Source organism: Zootermopsis nevadensis, unplaced genomic scaffold, assembly GCF_977971745.1.
Source record: "Zootermopsis nevadensis isolate Lab colony 2312 unplaced genomic scaffold, Znev_1.0 Znev_ptg000001l, whole genome shotgun sequence".
In the NCBI taxonomy this organism is placed as follows: domain Eukaryota; kingdom Metazoa; phylum Arthropoda; class Insecta; order Blattodea; family Termopsidae; genus Zootermopsis; species Zootermopsis nevadensis.
Genome location: NW_028259133.1, coordinates 12,929,539 through 12,953,376, shown reverse-complemented (window position 1 = coordinate 12,953,376; position 23,838 = coordinate 12,929,539). Strand labels below are relative to the sequence as shown.

General features: G+C 37.9%; 1 protein-coding gene across 19 annotated transcripts in view; it reads right to left on the bottom strand.

Annotated features, from left to right (window-relative positions):
• The window catches only part of LOC110829507 (uncharacterized), a 50,465-nt gene extending 26,912 nt beyond the window's left edge, over nt 1-23,553 (bottom strand). Inside the window, exons 1-2 of one of the 19 annotated variants that reach the window (XM_087347417.1) lie at nt 23,014-23,553; nt 21,980-22,075 (exon numbers count right to left, since the gene is read on the bottom strand). In XM_087347417.1, the coding sequence (XP_087203543.1) occupies nt 21,980-22,013 (34 nt within the window). In that variant the 5' untranslated portion in view covers nt 22,014-22,075; nt 23,014-23,553. Of the gene's footprint in view, nt 1-15,280; nt 15,405-16,565; nt 18,750-18,797; nt 18,857-18,877; nt 19,210-21,979; nt 22,076-23,013 lie in introns of those variants that run through there. The other 18 variants (XM_087347401.1, XM_087347438.1, XM_087347410.1 and 15 more) reach the window with 18 other exon arrangements.
• Between the last annotated feature and the right edge of the window lie 285 nt (nt 23,554-23,838).

The window sequence follows — 23,838 nt, the reverse complement described above, 5'->3', positions numbered from 1 at the left end:
TCAAGAAATTCCTAGTCTTTTATGGAACCCGATTGTTCATTCCCGTAATAAATAATTACGTTAAAATGTCAATAAACGCACTTCTTCCGTCGCGGCAGCCGAATAAAACTTCAATAAAACCTCCATCCGTGAAAGCGCCAACAAACCAGGGCTAGAAAACGCAGAAATAGGCGACAACAGCGACAGTGTGATGATCTCGGACGTTTTAATCATTACATTTTTTGGGTTAATATAGTACATCGTCATTGCGATGGCGAAGTAAAGTCCCAGTTTGTTCACAGAAACCAAGTAGGTCCTCAGCGACACCTTCGTAAACTTTCTGCAGATTTTTATAACAAGAATCCACGTACCGGGTGACGCAAAAATACCTTAAAACAGTCGTAAAATAAACGGGTCTGAATAAAACTCGTATAAGTTATGTGTAACATAACAACGTTTGTGTACAACAAGACTATTCAGTCCGGAGTTTCGATACAATTAGTTAAGCCGGCCATTTTTAGTACTGTTCTTAAAAAAGCACTTTTGCGCCACCTGGTATATAATACGCCCTATATATTACAGACATACGGATACTAAATAACGAGTAAGGCTATATGATTGATGTTAAACGAATAAGTAGCCTACTAACGTAAAAATAACTGCAGTGACAAATAAAAAAACTGAATGAAATAAGGGAGACTGGATACAGATCAAATAAAGTACTGGAAATACAAAAGGAAACTGTGGGTGAGTAGGTTCAAGTGAAAATGAGGACTAAATATGAACGGGCGGAAATTTACAAAAGAAAGATAATGGAGTAGAACAAAGAATTACGCATTTGCAAAAGCGGGGCACAGGAAGGAAGAAGAGCACGGGGTTGCGTGAGAGAATTTAGTGGGATGATGGTTGCCATAGTAACCGTTGTTACGGAAAATGGAACGTACTCCGAACTCTCCTTGTCTGGCATCCCCTATTGATTTTCTGAAGGCTGATCTATCTGTTCTCGAAAATGATTTCGTGTTTATATTTTAAAATTACTTCACGTGATTCCACATTATTTCGAAATGCAGCCATTATAACCGGGTATAAGATAAATTATTCTTTAAAATAACAGTTATTCAATTTTCTTTACGTTCACTTCTAGGATTACTCGTGCATGTCGTTTCTTCACGCAAGCCTACGAGTAAATCTACCTCCTCAGCTTGACAATCCAAAACACTGTGTTGCACCCAACAAGTTAATTCATTATTCTTTTATTTAACAGAGTTTTCAGTCATTCCGATTATACCGAATCAAATGACGGGATAGGTAAATAACGATTGGCCTATATCACTCCTCTTGTGAGTGAACTTTTCGGTCCGCATCCTAAACCAGATAAATGGTTCCATTTCCTAAATATCCATTATTATTTTACCATCAACGCCAAGCTGTTTCTTCCTTACAGGCTTTCTAACCCAAATGTTGCATTCACTTATCACCTTTCCCATGCATGCTGCATGCTCCACCAATTTTTATTCTCCTTTCAATTCATTGCCCTAGTAATGCTCAAAAAAACGTACAAATTACAAAGTTTCTCATCATGAATCATTCTCCATCCTCTTATTACTCTGCCCTCTTAAGTCAAAATATTCTCCACAGCGCAGTTTACCTCGTCCTAAATCGGAAAACAAAAACTTGTACCTTGTGGGTCGTGAATTAGTCATAAAGACATTAATATCCAAGCAGAATATTCAACTAAGTAATTCTTCCCCTTTAATATAACAGGGCTAGACTGGTATATAAAACTGCTACCAAGCAGGTGGATGTTGACGTCATCAGTTTGAAAGTGACGCAGGAGTGACGTCACTAGGTACAGCGGAGTCAGATTCGGCGCAGTGCGCTTAGTTAATTCACTACGTATAACAAATTTAATTTACAAACGTCAAGGATCAGAGCCATTCTTGAGATCTAACAGCCACTCGGCGAATCAAGAAATTCCACGCCTTTTCTGAAAACCCGAAGGTCCATTTCCGAGTTTACAAGAACCCGCGAATACTTCACAGACCTACACTTACGTGTTCATAACAATCGTAATAATCTTGTGGCATTAACTGTAAAAAATAAATATTAAGGTGGATTGTTAAGTTTTGTAACAGGTACAGTTGTAGAGGCATTTTTATCAGACATTATCCAATATCTGGATAGAGAATTTGTACTCGGAGAGTGGCTGTCTTCGTCTTCGATTTGTGCGTTGCACCAATTTTATTTCATGTGAATTGTATTTTTATCCGACCTATAAATGCCTTAAAATAAATGCATTTTTTTTTCAAATTACATTACATCATATAGACCCTGCATATACAGAATGTTCCAAAATATTTATACACACATTAAATGATAAAATGAAGAAATATTAATAAGCTAAACCATTACATTCGTCATCATTGGTACTTAGTGAATTAACGGATCTGGAGTGTGTGTATTTTTTCCTTATTGTAATGTGTTTACATTTTTGGAACATACTGTGTATAATGCGGACACCTAGTGCACATGGGACATACAACGTGCCCCACATGAAGTATGATAGTAAGGTGATACAAGCCTATATCGAAGAGACACTTTTCAGAGCATCTACAATTTCATTCGCATTTGGGCAAATAGAAAATTTAGCTACATAAAATACGCAGACGAAATTTCAAGCGATGTAGCAGCAATGCTGCTAGGTACCAGGATGCTATGGGCTCATGTTCCTCGTATGATAAACGTGTATGTATAATTCACATGTCTAAGTGCATCTGACATTTTCAGTATTTTTAGGCATAGGGTGTGTTAGAAGTAATTTAAAAGATGACGACTGACTGTCTTATAGGATGTTACGCCGTTTAGGAGTAACATTTCAGAGGTACATACTGCTTTCATTATCATGGCGATCGAAATACGACACAACTGTAGAAAACTATATCGTGCCATCAAAACCGCACAATAAAAGCATTTTTCCCGGTGAAAACTGAACAAATGCACTCAAAATATTGCGAAGCTTACGGTATGAAGGTACGGCCTACATTTTTTTTATTTATTTTCAGAATAAGAAAAATAACAACATGGTTGTTGAGCAAACTTTTATGACGTGAGGGCGGAAAATTACGGCATTCTACATCACTCTTCATTTTGCTGTCACTCTTTCTTACATGGAACTACAAAAATCGACAGATAGGTTTGCACGTTAATAATCGACGTACCACATCTATAGCTGTCCTTTAATCATTTGAGCGGTTCGTTTACGGAAAAACCCGAGATGAACTGCAACCAGGGCCGCGAAATATTCTTTTCAATTTCATAGTAGTTACTACAAGCTCGTTTATTTTCTTTGCACCGAAGGGTTTGATAAAATCGTGTTTCGTATCTATTATTCCGCTTTACGTACAGATGCCACACGCTACTGACTTTAAAACCCTACCGTAAGTTTTCCAAGTAAAATTGTGTCACATGCAAGGTGTTCCAGGAGAATATTTAAAATAGCATGTAACTCGACAGTAATTTTTATATATTTCAATAGAATTTATATTTGAGTATGGTAATTAGTAATTTCTAAGTAAATATAACGAAAATTGGTTATCAGTTTTCAAAAATAATATCAAGAGACGTTTCTTGGCCCTTACGTTCAACAGAAAAACTATTCTTGGTCCGACGGAAGTAAATGTTGGACCACTGACCTAAAAAATCATAGAGTAAAACCACTTATGCACAAATACGGTAAAGCTGCTGACTCAGAACTAGCCTAGTAAGCTTGAAATGCTGAAAGCTGGCAATTTCGCTCTTTCGCACTACAGCACCGTTCATTTAATCATTTTGGAGATTTTCTAAATGACACATGAATCTTCAAATTTTAATTTTTTGCACAATATGAGTTCACTTGAAACACATTATACAATAAATAAAATTTAAGGCAGAGCAGTTCTACGTTCGAACCTCTAAGGCAGTGGTCTCCAACCTTTTTGTGCCTATGGGCACATTTGAGAGTTTATGAGATCGTGGCGGGTACCAACCAATTAACAAAGCCAAATTTTCTTTTCTCTGGACAAATAAGATACGACGTTTAATGATACAAGAAACCGCGCAATCAAAAGTACAATTATTATTACTCAAGTGGGAAGTTAGTGTGATGTTTGGCACTGCATTTATCAGCATTTTTTTTTTCAAATTTGGGAGTGTAGGATGATGTTGCTGCTCGCAAACAATCGTCAAGATGGGGGTCAGTAAGTCGAGATCTGTGCTTTGATTTTATAATGTTCATGGTTGAACGGCCTTCATTATTCAGTATAACCTCTTTCCATAACAACGCGTGCACCCAAAAAAGCCTTGGCGGGCGCCGCGTTGGGAACCACTGCTCTAAGGGTTCACGGAAACTCCATTGACAAACACTGGCAGCGACGAACTTAGGCTACACGACCGACCGTTATTCCGAAACGGGAAATATTTTTATGCGATGTACAGGATTGTGCGAGCAACACACGTCATAAATATCCCTTACAAGTGTAAGGACCTGCGGTGTTATGTGAAGGATACAAGACTGCTTCATCCCTCATCTTAATGCTGCAATTTTGAGTTCGTGAAGGCTGCATGAAGAAGGAAAAATGAAACGGGGACTAGTAAAACAAAGGTTCTGGCAGAACTGATATAAAGTGGAGGCAGTGAAACTTTAACTGATGGAGTCGTCACGAAGACCAGAGACAGTAACAGGGCGAAGAAGTATCAGGATCGTCATTCTGTTAGTGACAGTACACGTGATTAATGATGTAATTCCCTCGCTAGTGCATAACGTCGATTAATATTTAAAAAATACACGAGTTTCTTTCACATATTACAGGCCTATATACCCCTGTAACAGGCTACGTAACACGAAGGAAGCGGATGCATGTCGAACACACCAGAAGCAGCAATGGCTTCGTTCTCGACAAAACTGCTATTTGTGGATACAAGGAACTGATGGGTGGTTAATACTCCTATTTCGTATTCGAGAGGTCCCGAGTTGAATCGTCAGCACGAAGACTGTCTATCCTGAGGTTTTTCATAGCATTCCTCAGTCCCACAACGCAAATTCCGGAACAGTAAATTAAATTAGGGCATAACCACTTCCCTCCACATCGTTTCCAATTCATTATTCATTACTCATCCTTATAATTAGGCGTTATTCAACCCGAGCTACTGACGGCATCGTTAAATAAACCCCCCACAAAACAAGTATATCATACAAATATAAGGAAATAATTAAATGTCTGAATAAGTAATCACATTGTTTTAAAACGAAATGTCAATATCTCAATATAATATTTTGCGTTGCTTTATAATAGTGTACATGAATGATATTAACAGTTTTTTCTCCAATTTTAAGCCCTTCATTCCCCAAAAATATAAGCTTACAGAACGAGCCTCTCTTCAACTTTTATAATGATTCTCCTGTATGTCTTATTCCCCCAGGCATGGTCTTTGGCCGTCCTGTCCTTTGCAGAAATCCACATTTACATAGGAACACCCAGTGGGTGGAATTTCCATTTTCCATTTTGTGGTCCAGTCGGAGAATTAGTTTTAGTTAACGTGAAGCGATATGTGAACTAAAAACGTGGATACGATAGAAAGGAAGGGCGAGGGTAAGATGCGAAAAGGATGAGAAAGAAATATGGAAAGGAGGAGGGAAGGGAATAAAAAGGTATGAAACGGATAAAAAAATAAGAGGATTGTGGATTAAGATACGAAAGAAATCATTCGCCGATGAAACTCGACGGGATTTTAAAATATCAATAAATGAAACTTCTAAATAACTTCGACAGCACAGGATAATTTAAGACAGCGTAGGAATAACATAGGGTCCATATAAACAATGGGAATGCGCAAGTTTAAATTACGTTCTCAGATTTACCCCTCATTAAGGAAGGTGCAGGCCTCTAAAACGGGCTTCTAATTACAGCACAAAAATTCAAGGTTTTACGTACCCATTCGTTCACACACACACACACACACACACATATATATATATATATATATATATATATATTAGGTACAAGCAATGTATGAAATACAAGCATTATATTGCAGTATACAGGCATACTCATTTTGGAAAAACTACAAATTTAAAGATTTTTATCAAATATTATACACTTTATCAAAGAATTTTATAAAATGACCAATAATTCTATAGAATACCATATCTAACGCGATATATTCCTTGGCCAAAATTATTCTTTCTATTGTGCAGTGCGACAGTGAGTGCCATAAAACGATGAAATCATTAAGCTTTCAAAAAATACGTAGTTTATAAGCTACATGACAATTGCAAAAAATATGTCTTTATTACGTTTATTATTCATTATAAAAGTTATGATAAACAAAGTAATGGGAGCCGTTGTTTCACTTTTCTGGACGCTCTTAAGCCTAATTTTAGAAACGGCAAGTCGATAACTTAACCGCGCTTGTTTCTCCAAGAGGAACCTATTTTCAGCATTCACAATGTTTTTCTGCAACACGCCATTTTGGAGAAACACGGCTTTGCATATGATATTGAACATACCTGTGCCTATTTTTGAAACAGAATAAAGGTAATAATTTTCTCGGAATGTCTCTCCAAGAGGGACATTTTTCGTCTTGCCATCTCTTCTACGACGCGTTCCTTGAGAGGAACAGGGTGAACAACGGACAGGCGAACGGATATATACAACATGCATTATGTAAGTAGTAAATCATAGCTCTTGTCATCTTCAGCATATAAAAAGAAGTATCTGAAGGTTTTGTAGTTCGCACCTTTTGTTCTTCCAACAATTTTGCTCGCTTTTGTTTAAATAATGAAGCACCAATACGATATTTAAATTTTTAAAACAAATAGGTAAAATTATTCAAATAGGTATACACGTGTTTCTCCATTACATTTTTCTGGAAAAGAATACAAACTTTTAATCTGTTGGCACAAGCCTAAAACGAAATTAAACAAAGTGCAGGACGATGTTGTTCCACTGGTACTTCAGAGAAACTACGTTGCAAGATGAGACAGAATTTCTAGGTTAATGTTTCTATTAAGTTAGACGACAGTCAGCTCGCTCCTACATTAGCAGTTTGCAGACCAAATATCTCCCTCGTTTGACCAAAGGGGAGCTCTGATCCGTAGCAAAATGTCGGACAATCACGTCTGCTGGCTAACGATATTACATTGTCGAAGTTATGTACATGTTGTGCTTCAAATTATGAAATATGAACAGTACACTTCAGAAGTTCACTGTGAAATGTCTGATGTAATAAAGAGAGAGAGACGTCTTATGACATACTAATCAGTGTGACGAGATGATAAACTTTCAGTACATTATCCTGTTAACATCCCAGTAATGCTTTGTTGGAAAGAATGAACGAACCCCTTACACTTTTAAGTCAATAAACGTGATAAGGCTACAATAAACACTAAAATGTTTTCCGTGCTCTGTACATTTCGAGGAGGATAACTTTATAGTAAGCCTCGCACTGGCTTGAATTTTAATTTTCTGAATAATAAATTCATTGACACACTCAAAAATAACAATGTAAGTTACTATTTATTTTTTAAATGCAACCTAGCATGTTTCTTCCAATGCGCCTGTTTTAGAACAACAGATTTGGATAAATAGTTTAACTGAAGCCTGGTACATTATTTAACGTTAACTGTTCAATTTATTCCACGTTTCTAACGTAATTTTCTCTGAACATTTTGATTTGCGACAGACTTGTGGACTATATTAAAAACGTAACTCCAGTAATTCTGAGTTTAATATTAGGGCGAGATTGCAAGCAGCAGTTGTTTCAGTAAGCAATTTCGACGAATGTCCATCCAACTACAGCATACAGCGCGTTCTCTGATAAAGTTGAACGCAACTGTCACTTCCCGGCTACCGGCAGGTACTGCTATAATACTGGCAAGTTGATTTTATCGTGTACTTCGATTCGTATCTGGAAAACCTTTAGTGCTTGGCGGTGCGTCATGCAGTACCAGTCAGAAACTGAAAAGTAATTACCTTCAACTTTACCAGTGAACACAATGTATCGTAATGTGTTAGGAAAACATAAAACTGATACAGATCTCAGGGGCGAGCAGAGTACGATTATCCGACATTGTTTTATCCGAGTCATAACGAGGAACTGGATTCAATCCAGACGGCACTTAACGTTGAACAACAAAGCGAGACTGTTACAAACGCGCTACTACTCAGGCACTGGCGATACCTTGCCGCAAAAAGAAGGAAGGAGGCTCATGTCAGAAGCAAACACCCATTACCGATTTCTTAAAAAAATAAACTTTAATTTGTAAGTTTACGTTATGTTTTCAACTATTTTTGTTTGTGGGAATTTTTCATTTTATGCCGTGCTGTAGTTTCTTCGTGTCGTAAATTGAGTTACAAATCGAGTTCATATATATTCGCCACTTTTTCTTATTAGTCTTCCGCATTATTCGACACTTTAGATCAGTGGCATTCAACCTTTTTTGTTCGCGTACCCCAGATATAATTTATCTTCAATTTTGTACCCCCAAAGTTGTTGGCGTATAATTCAAGTTATACATAGTATATAATCTACATCTAAAATAAATTAAATATATTACATTACTGATTATTCAGTGTTTATCATAAAATAATATATATATTCTTTTAAATTTCACGTACCCCCTAGGATGTCTTCGCGTAACCCCGGGGGTACGCGTACCCCAGGTTGGATACAAATGCTTTAGATTATCCGACCGTCCTTCTGTCCCGTTTACGTCAGATAATCGGGACTCTACTGTAATCATGTATTCTTTTCAAGAGCAAGACTTACTGTTGAAATAAACCATCTACTGCGCTGTGTTTGAAACATAGGAATGTCCATTTTTCGATGCGTTTATTGGCATGTTGGTATGGAATGTCCATATTAACACACGAAAACTGCAGCCGCCAGTTTGCTACATTGCCTGCAGTTCTCTAAAGAGATGAAGTTCCTGACCGTTGACCCGGAGACGGTCGGAGCAGAGATCAATATGGCGCCTACCGAGGTCGTAGAGGTGCGGGGAGCACTTCCTGCTCATCTGTGGCTTTCGGCTTTCACTTTGCTTAAGAATCTCAGAAAGAGGCGGACAGGCGAAGCTGTGTGCATTTTCCGTCTCGTCACAAGGTACATTTAAGTGATCGGTTTCACGCTCCAGCTACCTTTACCCCCAGGTAAATAAACCTGAGTACCCATTGCAGATTAAACTGGGTGGTATATAGTGGCGATATGAACACGGTGGAAAAATATTTAAACCTACGACTGAGAACATGACAGAAGAAAGATAACATCTACCTCGAAATTACCAGGAAACCTGACTGCCAGAAACTCTGATTCGAATAAATCTACTACATCTTAATAAATGTCAAAAGTTCTTTCCATATAATAATGAAAGTAACTTCAAACACGATTTCAAAATCATATTAAATTCGTTCTATGGGCTAGTAAGATGGCGAGGCAGCGAAAGAGCACTGTAAAATATCGAAGACCCAAGAGTGCATTCATGCCACTTTCGAAGTTTTGGGAATCGAACAGCTAGTAAATAACACAATCTATGCTTACGTCTAGGAGTATTAATCCAAACTAACATAAATGATGTTGGCAATTTATCTCGCATCTCAACACATTCGGCACCTACATTTTAAACACTAAAACCACCCTAAATCATACGCATTAAAATACAATCAGCGAAGTAAATAGGTGTATTTTTACTGCTTTTAGTTTCGAACGTGGTTAAAACTCAAATTTATGTTATAAAATAAGAAAATTAAGCGAAGGAATTAACCAAAATGCATGATACCAATATACAGTCTACAACCAATGCTGACATCTGCAATTTATTTCCTCCTGAAAAATATGAAAATCCGTTTATTCTTACTGAAAGCGCCCGGTTTTTTCCAGAATCATTTTTCAAATAAGATGTGCCGAAAAAAATAAAGCTGCTTATTTATGTCGAGTAATTACAACTTTATGTATATATATTCATGTTCTATTAGTAACGCCGTGGCGCCATATACACCTAATGATGGATTTATGCATTACATTTTCACAAAAGGAAACAGCACGATCGCCTACCAACTCGGAATTCAGAATTTTCTGCACAAGATTACGTACCATAAAACCTTAATTCCAATACAGGCCTACGTTAAACATTTTTTTTATACAAACAGCTGTTTAATCCAGTATTATACTGTAAGTAGGGTGGATAAGTAATATTTCTGTGGTGTTTGAAAGGTAAAACGCTTTTAAATTTATTTTACATCACACAGTGTCATTTATCTTCAAATCTCAACGGAGTTAGGAACATAATCGTGTCGCCGTTATGTTTGTCGGAGCTGTTTTTAATGTCATGTAACAGGGATGGATGTTGGAAAGGGAATGGGGAGAAGGGCAATTATTGTGGCGGCGGTGGCAGCACTGGATCGATCTGGAACTGTAGGAAGGGTTGCGTACTATGTAGGCCAAACCGAGTTGCTATCCGAGTCACCCCTACTGCCCACAAAACGAATTTCCAGAGACTTCTCTCTGCGCATGCGTCGGCAATAAACCCGCAACTACTGTGCGGTGTTCATCTCAGATTCCGTGCGTCGGAAGTAACCAAATATTTACTTAAGGGCCGAGTACCACTTCTTCACGCCGCTCTAATTAATATGGCAATTACATGTCCGGCCCATCTCATATTCTGCTCCTCAGAATCTTTTTAAACAACCCATGGTCAACCAACACAGTTAGAAGGAACATTGTCTTTTGATTTAACGTCATTCAACGACATCAGTCAACATTCGTTCACTTAGCACTCACAGACATATCCAGGAGAGTCCTAAGATCAGACACTGGAGCGACAGTTTTGCGAGTAAAGCACAACATAAGATCAGTTAAGTACAATTAATAACAAAGTGTTGAGTTAAGTTTTCGTCAATATTTTGTTCTCGCCAACGTTCTCTGTTTCTCTGTCTTTGGTCTGGACCAGCTGCCAAGCGGACATAGAATAAAGACATGACATCTGCTTCGTTATTTGGCAACCGTTTAATGTAAAGGTACAATTTGGCTGCACGCGACAGAGACAAGCGACCGAGGCAGGCGACAGAGACGGGAGACGGACACATCGCAGCTTGTCGCCACACACTTTTGAGGTGACGACCGAGACATGCTTGTTTTGTTGAGATATACGTGCACATATTCTGTAAAAAATGAGTACAAAAATTCTTCTAAAAAGGTTAATCGAAGAAGATGTGTTGCTGTGTTATTTGTTGCGAAAGAAACAAAGAAAACCTATGAGTTCAATATTCAAAACCAGACGCGAAGAAGGATCTTTCTGTCGGTGGTCAGTGGTCGGTTTTCTGCTACTAATTCTACCAATTGCTCATCTTGGTCACCAGTAAATTTAATTTCTGCCGTTATTTTACTCATCAACACACGTGCTGCCTGAGCCCGTCGCGAGACACTACTGGTCCGAGAGCGGTCTCCTGTGCTTTGTCTCTGTCGCCTGTCTTTGTCTCGCCCTCGTAATTGTACTTCATACGATTGTACAGAGAGCAGACAGGAAGCGACCAGTCTCGGTCTCGTAACTCTGTCGCCTGCCTCGGTCGCTTGTCTCTGTCGCGTGCAGCCAAATTGTACCTTAAGGAGCGATCATCAGGCAGTACTACGGCAATAAATAATCGAATGAGACATCACATCCCTTACCTTTTAAACCAATTTGCTTTCCTATGTCTTCATTCTCGGCAAACATAAATATATTCACAGAACTGACGTAATAAATACGCATTTTAATTATTTCGGCAGAGTTTAAGAGAACTCCGAGTAGAAACGGGAACTCAATAGGTTGTTTATTGCCTTTTCAGTGAACTATACACCCCGTGAGAACGTTTTATTTATATTTAACACATTCAAGTGCTATTGGTACTTAGCAAATCGAAATAGCCTTCAAGGTTTTATTTATAGAAAATATTTAATGCGTTTCAATCATAAATAGGGTGTTTTCTGAGGACTTGTACTATTAATGTACAAAATATATATGCATCCGAGACAAAGAGGAACACTGAATAAAGCATAAAGCTATACTTGGTAAAGCTTGGCATACTAAAGATCCGATCGATAAATGTGTTAGTACGAGGGTCGCTCATTAAGTAATGCCCCACATTTTTTTCCTCAGAACATATTTATTCAAGATGGCTCAAATTTAGTGACAATATAAATCAATGTTTCCTTTACACATACTATTTTTCCACATAGTCCCCATCAACTTGTACGGTTTTACGCCAGTGTGGAACAAGTGCATGCATGCCTTGCCGGTACCAGCTCTTGTCCTGTGCACGTAGCCATGTCCTCACTGCTTGAATAACGCTCTCGTCATCTTCAAACCTTGTTCCGCGGATAGCATCTTTAAGTGGCCCAAAGAGATGGAGTCGGAGGGTGGATGGGGCAGCACCGTTCAACCAAATTTGGTGATTTCTTCCCGGGTTCTCGGACTTGTGTGAGGGCGTGCATTGTCATGCAGGAGCAAAATTTCTGCTGGATGCTTTTGAGGCCGAACTCGTCGGAAACGCTTCTTGAGGGTTTCCAGGGTCATAATGTACGCGTCTGAATTGATGGTCGCACCTCTTGGCATCACATCCACAAGAATGACCCCATCACTGTCCCAAAAGACAGTCATCATGACTTTTCCGGCGGAGGGAGTTGACTTGAATTTCTTCTTTCTCGGTGATAGAGGATGATGCCACTCCATTGACTGCCTTTTTGTCTCCGGCTCAAAGTGGTGTATCCAGGTTTCGTCACCTGTAATGATCCGGGACAGAAAGATCTCTCCCTCAGCATGAAAACGCTCCAACAATTCAGAAGAAATCGTTTTCCTTTGAATCCTGTGGTCTGCTGTGAGACTTCGTGGAACCCATCTTGCGCACACCTTCGAATATGCAAGAGCCCGGATAATTGCAATTACACTTCCATTGCTGACTGAAAGCTGTTGGGCCAATTGTCGAGTTGTGATGCGCCGATCCTCACGAATAATGGCATCCGCGCGGTTCAACATGTCTGGAGTGGTGGCTGTGGCAGGACGCCCAGAGCGCGGCAGATCACGGAGCTCGGTTTCTTCACTTCCTGAAGCTTTAACTCTCTTAGCCCAGCGACCAACGTTGCTCCTATCGACTGCACAGCTTCCATACACAGCACACAAACGTTTATGAATGTTCACCACCGTTTCTTTTTCAGCAACAAAGAATTCAATTACAGCTCGTTGTTTGTAACGAGAGTCGTTCACAGACGCCATTTTAACAGTTCACTACAGCTCCGCTATCGGTTGGAATCATTTGAAACTCCGTACACGAACGCGGGAAACATCAAATCTCAAGCATGTAAAAGTGCACTTTTCTATCTTCATTATTGGCTGAGAAAAAAAATGTGGGGCATTACTTAATGAGCGACCCTCGTACATGCCTTTTGTGCAAATTTTCGGCAAATTCAAACCAGATTTTGTTTGAAATGCTGCCTATGTGCAAACATTCTTCAACACACAACTCGAAAATTATCTTGTGGAATCCTTGAACAGAACGCCGTAATCCAATAGCAACTAAAGCATGATTAATGGAAACTTCAGGTAATTATTGAAATCCTAAATTACTATAAAATTTTAAATTTGTAAGACCAAGTATAAAATGTGTCTCCATATAATTTACATTATTCTCTTGCATTTGATGGAAAATACATAAAAAGCATTAGTCATTAAAAGGAACGTTATCAACTTAATAAGACTTAAGTTCAGTGTCATGTAAACGCCGTTTGCTTACGCTACGTCCAACCGGGGTTTGAGGGGGGGGGGGGGGGGCTACGAAATAAAAATTTGCGTGTATCATTATGAGTCTCTAGATAGATATTGATAAAACTCGTTGCAGGTCCCTTTGGACTTCTATTATACTAGTGTCATCATGTAGCCTATATGAAACGACTAAATAAACGATGCAACGATTACAGATGTGAAGTGGGATTACCCAAACATTTTGACGATTCACAGCATAATCACAAAAACGGCGAACTGTGGCATCGTAGATACACATTATGATTTCAGCGCAACTTTCTCCAAACCAGAAAAAAAAAATCTGAACGCAATGCGCAAATGTAGCTCGTAATTAATGCGGTTTATTTGACGAGCGACTTAGAGACTCTCTCAACAGCGGACAGTGCTTCAGGAAATAAAAATATTTGCGAATTGATCATATCCAAGTTTCAATTTTAGAAATCGTTTGGTGATATTATTGACAAAACAAAATATTATAATTGGTGAGATTCGGGTTCTCACGGCGACGAGTATGAAGATGGTTGTATTCTAGGTTGTTACGTCAGTCGTTTCAGAGGTACTTGTTGCCTTTGTTAACGTCCGTAAACGTCTGTCAGACTCCACGGCGCAACAACCCAGAAGACAACAATAGTTATTTAAGTTCTGTTTTACAATAAAGCAATCTCTCAATACACACACCACGTCGATAAAAGTATCAGTGGTTTTTCATCCGTATCCAGTTTTGTCAACAGCGGTATTTGGTTTTATGCTCTGCAGCTTTTTATTTCTGTCCTACACAAAACCATCATCGGTGGCTTCCAAACCAAGAGACCCATATTTCCTGGGGTGAGGGCTATAACGGGACTTCAGTTTCCCATAATATATTGGTATTGTTAAACGGCAGTTTTTTTTTCAGGAACGTGATCCCCGTTAATGGCAAAGAATGATCGATCTACTTCATTGCCCGGAATTGTATTGCGATAACGAAAGAAACGGGAACAGGTAACTACTCACGTGGGATGACGTTAAAAAGATCATTTTCGTGTAAGCATTACATTACATCAAGCACATACAGTACACGGCACGACGATAACAGGACTTTGAACAACGCCTTTTATAGTACACACTTCACACATGTTGCTATTATATCAACTGCATGCTTACAATCAGTGCATTTTTTGTAAAACAACGTGCACACCTTATGGACTCTATTAAAAGCGCTCTTTTTACGAGATACGACCACGGAGTGTTTTAGTCTCTTACATAACAATGACCTTAAAGAATTGAAAATCATTTTGCAGTACTCGTACATCAAACGACGTATATCAAAGGACTGAAAATTTTGGGCCAAAGAGTTCAATTATACCCCTGAAATGAATTAAAGTTAATATACCCTAAACCACACCAGAATCAAAATGGCTCTAGAAAACTCTGTGTAGATCCACCATACAGCATGTCGAGTTTGATGCGGATCATCAGATAGGCCCTATTAATTTGAACGGGCAGAGTCCCACATACCTCGGAACCCACCTACTATCATGCGACTGCTATGTTCTGCGTTGTGACCGGGTCATTTCCCGGCAGTTCGCTCGCTGCTCCTGCGGCATGCTGCCGTGTCGGGTTCCACGTTAAGAGGGACAACCTGTATAAAATAAACGAGCTGTTTTTCGACGTTCCAAGTTCATGTTACAAGAAACGTAAAACCACTACCTGTTCTTCAGATTAATTTCCTTTTTTCACTTCTTTGTATTAAAGCGAAAGACGACTATATGAACATTTGTATTTACACCTAAGAAGTAAAATCTGCATAGGTTATATATACTTGCAGTGTGGCTTTACTGGGCACGAATGTAATCAACATATATTAAAATCAAGAGTCCATTTGTATGCCAATCCTAATATTATATTTCCTACTCGTATCTCGATTTCCCCTAAGTTAAATAATGTACATCATTATTAACATCGAGATCGCCATGATTATGAAGAGAATATGTACCTCTGAAACGTCGGCCAATTTGTAAGACTTAGCAGCGTAACATCCCAAAATATGGTCACCTTCACATTCGTCGAAGTGAGATTACTTCTCGATGGGTAAAGACAAAGCCTGCACCACGATTTTCGCGTAATTTCATCCACGTTTTTGCCAATTATCGCTTTTATGTTCAAATATTATCCTTAGCCATGCTGTCCGTTCCAGATCTTTTCAGTGTTCCTAACTATAAAAGCATCTGTACGCTGTGTTTCAGTTCCTCCAAGCTTCGTGGGGTATTCGAATAAACACTTCCTTTGTTTAATTCCCTGAGAACGAAGTCTGGCGAGGTAAAGTCTGCAGATCACGCCCAAAAATGAGCTCACCAAAGAAAGTTTGCAATAAAGCTGCTGTTCTCGCAGTTTGGTCAATCGCCCCATCATGCTGAAGACAGCAACCCCTTTCAATTACAAAACAGATACCGTTCCGCATTGCATCAAAAAAAGGTCCCACAATTCCCCTTCGAGACTCTGCGTACCACACACCAGTCTTCAATGAATGCAGACGAAATGCTTCACAGAGAGCAGTAAACGATTTTGATGCGAAGTACGAAAATAAAAACCCGCCCTGAGCGCCAATGCACCATACACCACAACTTTTGCGCAGCTGGAGTGAGCAGCGGCCTAGCCACAAGGGTGACAAGGTTGGGATAGTCTGTTACATGGGGGAGGACCTGTCTTTATATGGTACATCTCACATTATGCCATGCTGTGTTGATAAGGCATCCATTTAACATGAACGACCTCAAATAATGTAACTAATATCGCGTCTTACCCGTAGTATTAGTCTCCTCTCCCTCTTCTTCGTTGATTGAACCACGGTCGTCGTCATCACGATAATAGTCCTGTTGGGCAGACGTTTCACGACGTTGCAGTAACAATTCTGGTTCCTCTAATTGCAACAATGGCTGCACGACCGCGGTACAATAACAGCAACACATAAGAAAAAATATAAATAATCGATTTAAATTATGGCGGCGGTCGCGAGATGGCGGTCCCGACACATGTACCACCAGCTGGTGACACATCAGACAAGTCATCTCATTGTCGTTTTGGTTCTCTTCACGGTAACGAGAAATACGACGGCGTTATCACCATTGCCAGCCTGTCTCATTCTGAGTGTCACCCTTTCATCTACCCTTCGAACCTCAGTCAGTTCCGGTCAACGTAGACCGAGACATCATCTGTTGGAAAGTCTTTAGAACAAGCACGGCCTTTTCTCACTTCTGAGCACTCTCCTGTTACACGCGCGGAAAACACACGTAAAATCCATTTCGTCGTAGATGGTAAAAAGAAATTCCTGTAATTTAGATTCCTGTGACAGCATTGTTAGTTGTCGATAATGTTGTTCTTTTAAACGGGTAAATATGTTCTTACTGCAGAGATGCTTGATAGCAAGGTTTTAATTTGTGCTGAAATATTTCTTAAAGACTCGCATTCACTGCCAAAAGAAGTGTGATGACAATTTTGGTATCACAGATTAAACTAAATTATATTTTTGTGAAACAATTACTTTTCAGAGGGTGTTGTGCTTAAAGACTGTAGTATCGTACACAGAAATGTAACAGCTGTTATCAGTTTACTCGCTGCTTTGTCTGCTTCTCTACTCTGCAGTTAAAAAATCACTGTTCTTGAGACTTAAATATTTTCAGAATGATAAAAGCATCTGTATACCTATCAAGAAAATTCTGAAGCATTATTCAAATTAAAGAATGTCTACCTAAATTGCTTCACTGAATTTACTGTTTATTATACAACTCAAACAACACTCCTGGAACAACATAACGATATCGTATGTGCCCTATGTTAGGATACGTTATTTCAAAATATGCTAAACAGATATGTTTTATTATTATTATATTTGTGCAATTACCGGTTTTTTCAGTTTAATATTACACGTAAATATGAATTGATTTTAACTACTTTAAATTTCAGAGCACTTCATTCCAGACGACGGCATTTTATTAATGTTATTTATGGGTAAAATAAATTGTAATTCCATTTTTCGTGTGCCGTCAAGGCAAATAAGAGAATTTTCTATGTTTTGTGTGTGCAGTGCGCTTAGACATAGCCCTTCAGCCAGGTGTGTCATTGCAGCAAATGACGTATGTAAATTTTTGGACGTGTTTGGCATAAACATTGTTTCTTTTGAGGAACTTTCTCATTAAGAGAAATTATCTAGATAGCGGCCTAGATTGGATCTAGCTTGGTTATTTGTTTCAATTTGATTACTGATTTTATTTTTTGTATTGTTTTAGTATTTTTTGTTTTACATTTATATTAGTGTTTGGTAGTTATTTGTTTTTGTATGTAATTTGAATTTTTTTGCTTGTATTTTTGTTTTAGTGTCTGCCTGTCATAGGTTCTTTCCTGTTGGTAAACACTAATAAAGGAATTGAATTGAATATTCGAATCCAAAAGAAAGGTACGGTAGTAATCAGCTGTCAAATTCACAGTGACGTAAATTTATTAGTTATCAGATAAACAGTATGGTTCTTTTTCTGATGCTGTTTTAGTGCGGTTTAGTACAGGATGTATGATATGTGCCTCCTAGCAGTACGAAAACACTTAACCACGTCGTGAATTTTTGTTTTGTTTAATGTACGGGCTCCATAGCAAGCGGACACGGGATCGAGATTGTGATTTTGTGGAGAATTTATGGTGATTCAAGATCCACTTACATTTTTTTTTCGAATTCTCTCGTTCCCCCTGTCAATAACTCTGCCGCTTTCTATATTTGTAATCCATTAGTAACAATTTTATCAGCATTAATTACGACTCACTGTCAATAAGAAATTGTCTGAAAACTTAAATTTAAAACTTGGTATTCTACAAAACAAATTTTTAAGTGAGACTGATTGACGATTAGGAAATGTAAAATTCGTTGATATAAACGTTTTAAATTACTCTACAGTCTCCCAAAAAATAACAATTCGCTCAAACGAAATTATTAATCATGATTTTACAATCGAAAGAATATACAGAACTATATCACGTCAACGATTACCTATATATACACATAAGTTAACATAAACAATAAATGTTTCCACTCAGTAAAAATGTTCACAGCACTTTCTTATATTATACCTGCTAACATTTTAAAAAGTATGTATATATTTCAACACAGATTAAAACTTGATTTTTATCAAGAACTTTGCGTGTAAGATTTAATACACGTTTCGACACTTGTTTTACCAATTAAAAGAAAACATTAGCTGTAGAAATGTAGTATGTAAAACAGTGTTTAACGAATCCTTAAAATGTGATTATACACAGAATGACACAGCAGACAATGACACCCATGATCTGGTGTACCCCAAAACTGCACGATTCCAGATGAGAAAGGCTGTAACGACCCGCTGGAAGGCAAACCCAGAGACCTCACGCGGCGCAAGTCCGCTTCAGCGCTCTCCTCTCTCAGTATCAACCGATCGTTCTCGTTTTACTACGCTCATCTTCACGCCATATTGAAAATCCCTCTCTAAACATCTTAAGATTGACTGAGCAAGTCGGTGATACCTGCATACTAATGTTACTTATCGCAATCACATTATAATGTTTTGTACAACAACGCTTTTACCACAAAATGCCACAGAATTGCTTAAAATTATCCCATGTAAAATGTCTTTCACAGAAGTACGAAAATGCCACGTATTTACTTTCTTGTTTTTGTTTAAAGCAACTTCCGTCCCGTAACTATGACATGGAAATGCAATATGTATCCATCGAATTTACCCATTTACCACCCGTCGAAAAATACCTTTTTGAATAATTACAAACGAATGTCCAGAACAGTGGAAACGTTCATGTTCCTAGCGATCTAAATAAATTGGAATACATATACACACACCTTACAGGTTTATATACCAGTGGCCGGGACAAAACAGTGCGCTTCATCTACGTCACTAACTAGTGGTAGAAGGAAAAAAAACTCATATACTACGTAAACCAAAACCAACAGCGAGATACAAATTACTGCCGCTAGGAAATAATGATTATCTGATACCCTTCCCAACCCCTTGCTTTTTGCTTTTAATGGACGTGTGACGCACAGATTCGTCCCGAGTACTGTGCCTATTGCCAGTCAAATCATCTTACGATCCGAAAAAAAATTCAATCCGGGTCACTGCGATACTCAAATATGAATAATAATAATAAGGTCTATTATTCGTCTTCCAATTTCTCGTAACACACTGTCGAAATATTTTAAAAGTAAGAAACTTTTAATGCGTGTCTCAGCAACCCGATAAAATCATACAACTTATCAAGATTGACCAGTAATTGCGGATAATTTCACAATTCTTGACAGCAATTATTTTTCCGCGACGTTCTCTGGCCAGCAGTCACTACGAAATGAAATCTATCCCGTCACCAAATAAAATATAATTGCTCACCCCTATTTTAGGGAAAACAGTGTTTTATTCAGAGATACAAACTGAACAATTTTTTTATTTATAAGGCAGAAGATTTTTTTTTGCACAGACATCATTAGTAAATCAAGTCCAGCCCATGCTAAATTTTTACCAGGATTCATTGTTTTAAAAGAGAAATTTTTTACAGCGCTGATAACACTGGGTCATAGCCAGACACGACAGAGCTCCCCATTGCTGAAGCAGCGTAAATGACATACCTACTATCGTCATTCGTTTCCAAGAAATGGAAATTGCGGTTAGTGTCACAGAACAATAAATCGACTATTTCCTTTTAAACAATATGTCACGGTTACGACTTTGTGATCCAAAGAGCACGCGACACAATCAACACGAAAACCCGTAGTGCTTCAGATTTTTCCACACGAGTAGGCGTCATTTGACATTGGTTAATGGGGACGGCAGGGCAACTTCTTGGAGAGGTCACGTTTGTTTGTCGTAATGGAATCTGATTACTCCACTGAGGCTTGACTTCAGAAAATGCAATCAGGACTCAAAACTTCTTTATGGAATCTTGTGAACAGAGTAATAAACCATCCAAGAAGGACTCTGCTCTGTGTAGTTCCTTGGTATGTGGATACCTCAATGATCTAGATGTTCATTTACTGCATATATAAATCTATGTATGTATCATACTGCTCTAACTTAGAAATGATTTTCCTAGGATTTTGTTATATTCGCCATATCAAAAATGTTTAAAATAAAAAATTTGTGTATCTCAACTGTCTACAATCCACTTCATAACTACCTAACTTTGGGCAAACATGTATGTGATTTTCCAGCTGTAATTTTGAAGCATACAATATTTTATTTTATTTTCACACAGTTTTACTTCAAAATTGACACCTTTACTATTATATTAATCACTTTAATTCAATTCGATAGACACTGCAGTTAAGAGCCTAAATAAACTTTCATGTACATCTTTTGAAATTTTTAACACTCCTGTTTAAATTTCATACATGACTCCTTTATTATATTCCCACATGTAACATGCATTCCTTTACTTCATTTTAAGGACCACTACTTAAAGGTACGACAACATTTATACACAGTATTCCATAATAAACTTTTCAAGACTAATCAAACTTGGGTTTATGAAGTTTCAAATCTGCTAATACCAAACCCTGCCATTGGACATAATCCTGAACTACATCCATTCACCTCTCAGCCTCTCAACCAACATTCCTAAGATCCATTGTCATTTTATCCTCTCACCTCTTTCCCAGTCTTCTATGTTAACTGCTTTTCATGAGCTTTCCCCATCAAATTTGGTACTGATTTCTCTTCTCCTTTATGTAAGCAACATGTTTTGCCCAACATAACCTATATGCCTCTACCTTAACAATACTTGGTAACCTATTTAAATCACACATTTCCTCATGATATAATATTTTAAAAATTTTCATATTTCATACCTTTTGTGCCCAAATATTTTCCTGGACACTGTTTTCAAACATTTGTATTTCCCTCAAGCAAGGAATCACATTTAACAGTTTGGTGTTACCATTCACAATTCTGTATTCAGTCTGTACTGGTAATCCTCAAAAAACTTATGTCTTCCAACACTGTAAACTAACCTATTTCCTGAATAAGAATAGAATCTCATTACCTAACTTCAGTAATGCACGCAAACGTTAACTTTAAAGAGTCAATACTAGCACAAACTACAGTAACAAGAATGCCAATGGCATATCAATACTGGAAATCAGAGTCAAAGCCAAGAAGAAAACTGCTGTAAATGTAATTACCAACTCACCTTCCTTGGTGTCTACAATTTCCACCTTTTCCATCAGTTCTTCCACATTTTGAAGAACACATGCTGCTATGAACTTCCCACAAGTGTGCCCCAAAACTGTCAATACACGGATATACCAGACTATGAATTAGCACAGCTTATCTGATTCATTTGGGGCATTGTATACATAAGATCAGGATTTGGTGTCTGTACACACATATGGTGATCAATTCCTCACACATGAAAACAAAGAAATTCAATAACACCTACTACACTGCCCTGTACAGTTAAAAGAACATTAGTATAAAAAGTTGACATAGTTCTCCCTCCCTGTGAGAACTAATTTAAAGTAGGCTTACCACATTATGTGTCATAACAATAAAAATACCTACCAGAAGCAGGAAAAGACAATTTTGATTTGTTACTACATAGTAATCCAAGCCAAAGCAGAATAAAATATTTTTTAGCATGTCTGGTGCCATCTCTTTATTGCCATCTGCATTTTGAATTCTTTTAGATTAAAATTATGAAATTTCAGCACCCATGATCCCAAGCACAATACTATCTCCTCAGAATCAAGACAGGTTGCCAGTCTACTGGTTTTTCCTCTCTCTCGCCACATAAATGTTGCAATAGTACACTGAACTAGATCAAGACCTCCTCCTTCTATATCATCTGCTCACTATTCATGATAATTTTTTCCATCTCGCTCAACACTATATAACACACGAAGCTGGAACAGCATTGACCAGTAACCTAAAACTCAACAAAATCAGGAAATGGCCAGCTGTAATACAGTTTGCCAGGGTTTTTAAGTTTCATTCTTATATAGAACATTCTTGGTTTTTATAACATACAAAATTTAATAAGCCATTGGAATGTATTCGACATTGCAATACTTTCATATTAAATATAAGTGCCTGCAATAACCAGTGAAGGAACAGAGATACACTGCAAATTAATTAACATTCAACTTATGGATGGCTCAATATTATGGTGTCTTAAGGAACAAGAACAAAATCATTTCACAGCATAAATTGTCTTTCTGTACTCACCTTAGGTTGGGTTATGCCAACTGTTTTGCTGCCTAAGAGGCCTTCCATCACCGGATTTTGCTACTTAGCTATGCTATAAAAGAGTGTGCTCTTTTTGCAGTCCTGCGCTGGAAAGCAGGTTAGGTTAGCACAAAGGCGTATGACTATCAAATACATTAGTGCAGCACGTGACAATTCTTGTTGAAACCATTTTAAAATTAAATACTTAAATTAATATCCTGGCAAACACGAAATTCCGCACAAAGAAGAAGTAGCACAATTAAACCAAGAAGAGATCACACGTCCTTTTTTTGCATAATCTATGTTAACCTTTTATAAACCTATTACTCAAACAGCAAACACTACTGTGGTTTAGCAACTTCTTTCTGCCTACGAAAACATGAATACGATTTCTACTTCGCTCTCAAACTCTTTCTGTGACAATCTTGGCAAAGAAACCAAAATATTGTTAGATCAGTGTCCCGACCTCAAGGAGTCAAGGTAGCCATTTTGTGTGCACATGGTCAGTACATACAAAGTGGGAACTCAGTAGAGTTGAAGCCTGCACAGATGTACCCATTATAAGTAAACTGTTTCCAATGAATGATGTTCCTGTATTACCAATTGCTAAAAATTAAAGCTTGCAAGTGACTGGAAATGGTAATTTCAATTTAATAATCTGATTACCTACAGCAATATTCTTGTAACTGTCACCACTTCATTCATATCTAAATACAGTGAACTTATATAATAAACGTTTTCATACAAGACTGGGTGTTTTATTGTAAATTAAACAGATACCATTGGTTGGTTTTTTATTGTGGTTTATATAACACTGCCACTAGC